General features: G+C 40.5%; 1 protein-coding gene across 1 annotated transcript in view; it reads left to right on the top strand.

Annotated features, from left to right (window-relative positions):
* Positions 1-85: 85 nt before the first annotated feature.
* The window catches only part of pias1b (protein inhibitor of activated STAT, 1b), a 10291-nt gene continuing 4546 nt past the window's right edge, over positions 86-5830 (top strand). The window contains exons 1-9 of the mRNA XM_035665369.1: positions 86-118; positions 2026-2446; positions 2648-2732; positions 2949-2996; positions 3917-4007; positions 4114-4248; positions 4376-4481; positions 4844-4917; positions 5239-5399. Of these exons, the coding sequence (XP_035521262.1) occupies positions 95-118; positions 2026-2446; positions 2648-2732; positions 2949-2996; positions 3917-4007; positions 4114-4248; positions 4376-4481; positions 4844-4917; positions 5239-5399 (1145 nt within the window). The 5' untranslated portion in view covers positions 86-94. The remainder of the gene's footprint in view (positions 119-2025; positions 2447-2647; positions 2733-2948; positions 2997-3916; positions 4008-4113; positions 4249-4375; positions 4482-4843; positions 4918-5238; positions 5400-5830) is intronic.

Below are 5830 nucleotides of genomic sequence, written 5' to 3'. Positions count from 1 at the left end.
GCTGTCTGTAGCGCCCCCTGCTGTTTGCTCTGGAGACGCTGCAGACTCTGTCCCTTGAGGATAGCTGTTGCGCCTGCGCAGCTAATGTAACAAGATGGCGGAGAGTGCGGAACTGAAGGTAAAGTGAGCCTCTACATTAGCTTGACAATTAGACGCTTCACACAGGGAGATTTGCATTTCAAATCATAGCGCCGTTGCCACTTGACAACAGAGACCCCGAGAGTGTCGTTATGAAAGCACACAGTACTGAAGAAGAAGCAGAGCAGCGGATGTTAGACTGTTACCAACTGTTAGCTGGCCGGGCTAGCTCGTTAGCATTAGCTTTGTTATTGTTGCCGTCGTCCCGTCAGGTTGCCTCTGTGAGCGGACCACCGGCACTTTAGGCCACATGCCGCTTCTTCTTGTACAATATCGCGACCACGTCAGCGTCGGCACTGCAGCGTTAGAGAGCTGACGTTGTGGTTAGTTCACCCGGCTGAGCGCACTGTCTGTGGTTAATGAACGGGCTCTGTCTATTCCCTGGACGACAAGCGCAGTTTATCTTCCATCAGCGTTTGTTTCTGATCCGAGGAGACCCGAGTCCATTAAACGTAGTCTCTATTCAGTGTCGTGAGCTGTAATGTAACCCACGTTGACGAGTGTTGTTCAGACACACGGCATGAAGTAAATACTGTAACATGAAGTTTTGTGTCAGTCAGGTTACTGCAGGCGTTGGTAGCTGCTTCATGCTACATCTGCGCTGTCTCTTACTCTCTTAATGTTGATGACTTATGTTCTAATTGACAGAAAACACTGTATATAACTGTGAAACGTGTCTGTTCTGATCTGCTGCCTTCCTAAACAAATCAATGCACTGATGAAACTCCTCTTCACATTGTATTATATCCTCACAGTGAACATATTGACGTGTTGTTTAGCATAAAAGGTATTTAACATAGATACTCATCAGGGTTTGGCTCAGTGTACCACTCATATCACATATGGTACATTCACATACAGTGCTCACCGGGCTCCTCTGTTAACACACAGATGACCTTGATTGATAATCAAAACGGTTTGCCAATAACATTTTCGTATGCACTTATTAATAATTGTGTGTGACGCTACAGTGCACTTTTAAAGTTATTCACAACAGATAACTATACACACACACGATGGACATAAGAACATGAGCAGCTTGTACTGTATAATGTAAAGGCCTCGTCTGTGCTGCTTCCTTTAACTGTGTTACATTGTTAGATTGTATTATGTTGTAAGACGTTTCTGTTATTCCGACAATCTTCTACAAGAAAAATAACAGGGCCATCTTATAGTATAATGCAATGTAATACAACACTACAGACGACTTTCCAAACATTTTAAAAGTGGAATTAACTGAAAGTCTCTGGTGTGTGATATTCATGTTGTTATGTCCTTTGTGTGCTACAGCTTGGAAAAGTAGATTGAATGCAGCATCTTCTTCTAGCCACAGTGATCTCAGAGTGTGTTAAATATATTTTATTTTATTAGTGTTGCAGCGTTATACTGTGGTATGAAAATATAAGGTCATCATACCGTATAGAATTTAATTCTACCGTTATTCGTGTTAAAAACATTTATAGAGCGTAAATGTTTTTCAAATTATATTAACGAAAGAAGAATCCCTTCTGCTTTCATTCCTTTAAGGGTAATCCTAACTGATAATAATAATTGTGTAATACTATATGTCGTGATTCTGTGAAACCGTCTCATACCACACTAATTAAACTACGAGCTGGAACAAAGGCTGAAGAAATGATGTTAATCCTCCTGCTCCAAGCATATTTCAGAAAGAGAAATATGATGGGTGTGGACAGTTTCCAAGCAAGTGAGGGATTTTAATGATTTAAAGAATGAATGAATCCGACATACTTTAATAAAACTGTTTTAAATGAGACAGTCTGAAGTCAAAATGAGAAAAGGAAATTTGTGTCTTAACAGCAGAATAGGAAACACTGTTTTCCGGCGTGTAATAGACCATTTTTCCTGCTCTCCATTTTTCACCAGCAAATGGTAATGAGCCTTCGAGTTTCGGAGCTCCAAGTGTTGTTGGGTTATGCAGGACGGAATAAGCACGGACGCAAACACGAACTTTTGACCAAAGCTCTTCACCTACTCAAGGCTGGTTGCAGTCCCGCAGTGCAGATGAAGATCAAAGAGCTCTACAGACGGCGCTTCCCCACCAAAATGGTTTCTCCAGTGGACCTGGCGCTGCCCGGTGTTCATTCTGCCTCCAGCCTCGCCCAGCTGGGATTTGACAGCCACGGTTCCCCATCGCCTCTGCTGCCTGTCTCTTTACTCGGGCCTAAGCATGAGCTGAGTCTGCCTCACCTCCCCTCCTCCCTGCACCCTTTACACCCTGATGTCAAGCTCCAGAGATTGCCATTCTACGACGTGCTGGATGAGCTCATTAAGCCAACCAGCCTTGGTGAGTTTATCACTTCCTGCTCAGCTGTGTATGTAGTGATAACACTTGTACCTAGTGCATGTACTGATGGAGCACTGTGACCACAAGTATCTGAACCGTGACTTGTCGAAACCACGCTCTGTAAAAGTTCACTATGAGTCGACACTAGTACCTAGTGATGTTTGTAGGTGTCCCTCTGACTCTGTTTGTGGTTTCTTTTAGCCTCAGACAACAGTCAACGGTTCCAGGAAGCATGTTATGCCTTCGCATTAACACCACAGCAAGTTCAACAGATCAGCAGCTCCATGTAAGTGAGAAGGCTCTCGAGCACAGTCTTCAGCTGTCAAAGAGAAGGGAAGAAGAAATAACACTGTTAAAGCATTGTAATGACAAAACCCCCTGTTTCAATTCACTGTCTACAGTTTATAAAGCAGGTGTTATCTGACACAGCAAGCAGTTGGAGTAAACTGAGCTTATTAAATTGTTTCGACTAGCTTGACCTGCTTCTCTTTTAATTCTTTAGGGACATATCTGGGACCAAATGTGACTTTGCTGTTCAAGTCCAATTAAGGTATGTCTAACATATTTTTCTTCAGAGCCTAAAAACCTTCTCTTCTATTCAAGATGTGTACGTGCATTCAGTGACTTGTGGTTCAGTTTTTAGCTTGTCTCAGTTCTGAAGTAACCAAAATAGCTATGTATTTTTGTATGGGTCTTGTCATTTCAGTCTTTCTTTATTGTTAAAACATATCTGCATGTTGAAGAGCCTTCTTAGTGGTCTAGTCTAGGTTTCAGATTCAGACTTGAGAAGTAAAAGCCATCGCCTACGTTTTAACTTTAGAACTGTTCATTAATGTATTAGTTGTAAGTGATGGTAAATGACAAAGGCAGGAATCCAATTGAATTCGCATGAGAACAAGTTCTGAATTGTGAAATGAAGGATGCAGCAGGTTGGGGCTTGTCTCCTGGATGCACATGCTGCAAGTTTTACAAAAACTGTGGACACATTTTAATGGACAATACAGGCTAAGTGAAGTATTGGCAAAACCTCGATTCAAAGCAATGGTGGCATTCTCACCGATATGTTTAAAATGTGTTTATTTAGGAGTATAGTCTAATTGATATCTTACAGGCAAGCGAGTGTATGTGCATCCATTACTTCATGTAAAACCTTATATGAAACAATCAAAGTAAACCGGCACACTTTGTTGCCGTTGTTTTACTTGAGAAAGAATATCTAATGACATTTAAAAATGACGTTTTTTGTAGTTGCAGAATAAAATATTGACTGTATGGATGAATGCCATCCTTTAAGAAGTCCTCTCCTATATCATAGATGGAGATGGCTGTTGACACAACTGAAATGGTAAAATAAGCAAGCAAGCCAACCTTTTTATGAAAGTGGCAACTTAACAGAAACAAATTGCTTTTGACATTTGTCCCTCAACATTGGAGCTTACCACTTCTGTAATTTATTGTCTTCATTTACAGATTTTGTTTATCAGAGACAAGCTGTCCCCAGGAGGATCATTTCCCCCCTAATCTGTGTGTGAAGGTTAACGGCAAACCCTGTAATCTCCCGGTGAGTCCAGACAGTTTGTTTTTAGTCTGTTTTATCATATTTTCTGTGTAGCACACCACCAGTCAGTGAGAATCAAAGACACTGATGTGTGACATTTTGTCTGTAGGGATATCTTCCTCCAACCAAAAATGGAGTTGAACCAAAAAGGCCCAGTCGCCCCATCAACATAACCTCTCTCGTCCGACTCTCCACCACAGTCCCCAACACAATCGTGGTGTCATGGACTTCAGAAATTGGGAGGGTAAGAAGATCTAGGCAAAACTTTATGAGTCACGCGTCATAGTCCATTCAAAGTGATGATGTAAAAAGTACATTAGTCATCTCAGTGTGACTTGTTTTACTCATTATTTTAATCTTTGTTTTGTCAGAGTTTTTCTATGGCAGTTTATTTGGTAAGACAGCAGTCGTCTGCAGTGTTGTTGCAAAGACTACGGGCCAAAGGAATTAGGAACCCTGACCACTCAAGAGCTCTGAGTAAGTTGTCACTTGATTTTGCAGTAAAAACATAGAACATGTGTTGTCTGTAGGAAGTAGGAAAAGGCTATCACATGAATTAACTTCCTACCTATACTGACTGGTTTGATCACGTAGTCACAACAACTTAAACTGAAACCCAAAAAAGAAACTAAGTTCTGCATAGTTCCTCAGAGATTTTAAGAAAGTTTCTTTTTTATTTAGATTTTTTTTGCAGAGCAGTATATATATATATTATACAGTAGTATTTGAAACTGTACAGTAATCACAGTGTGATTTTTCTCTTTACATATTGCACATTGTACTTATATACTTGTAATTCTTGTATTTAATCTTTGTGTTTTGCCTTTTCTTTCTCACAGTCAAGGAGAAATTAACAGCTGACCCAGAGAGTGAGATTGCCACCACCAGTCTACGAGTCTCTCTTCTGTGTCCTGTAAATACTCCATTATACTGCTGAATTTAAAAAAGCATGTGTTGTTGTAGTCAGATATGTCAATTAACCATTAACCATCAAAAAGACATGACCTGACACTTCTAATTACATAGTGGTTTTTTTTAAGTTGTCAGGAACTGAACTCTACTGTTTAATGGGCAAAAATAGCAACAAAAACTCTTCCATATACTGTATATTTATATTTTTAGAACACAGGTGCTTTGTCCTACAATATTTTGTCATTATAAAACAAAGTAGTGCGACATTTAATTCTGCACTGAGAAGTGATATTTATGTTGTGTTATTTGTTTTGTGTTAAAGCTGGGCAAGATGAGGCTGACAATCCCATGCAGAGCGTTGACGTGCTCTCACCTTCAGTGCTTTGATGCCACACTTTATATCCAAATGAATGAGAAGAAGCCGACCTGGGTGTGTCCAGTCTGTGACAAGAAGGCGCCGTATGAGCACCTCATTATTGACGGGTGAGCACAGCACTGCTTCATCAAGTGCTACGTAGCGCATTGTGGTTCCACTTTGATGGTTTTGTTTGTAGCATCTAAGGTACATTAGCATGTAATGTGTGCTCTGACAAGAGCGCAGGTGAAGATTACAATAATTACAATATTTGGAGTTGTTTGCCAAAAACGTGGAACCTCCGCCAGTGCAATGTGATGTCACACATTCCTGATGGATAGCTTTCTAACAGGTTAATTATACAATATACCTGGAGATTTTTGAGGAGGATAAAATAATTGCTGCTTGTAAAAACATTTGAATCCTTCTTTGTGGTATTATAAAGCACTTAGTCATGTCTCATGGATCTGTTTCAGGGCCCTTTTGTACCTGAAGTGGCACCTTGTATGTTTTTTATAGAAGGTGTGTTTGAATGACCGGATAGGAATTGCGGCAGCAA

Source organism: Morone saxatilis, unplaced genomic scaffold, assembly GCF_004916995.1.
Source record: "Morone saxatilis isolate NCDOM2014 unplaced genomic scaffold, NCSU_SB_2.0 Contig2, whole genome shotgun sequence".
In the NCBI taxonomy this organism is placed as follows: Eukaryota; Metazoa; Chordata; class Actinopteri; family Moronidae; genus Morone; species Morone saxatilis.
The sequence above is the reverse complement of the archived record's forward strand: the minus strand, read 5'-3'. Positions and strand labels throughout refer to the sequence as shown.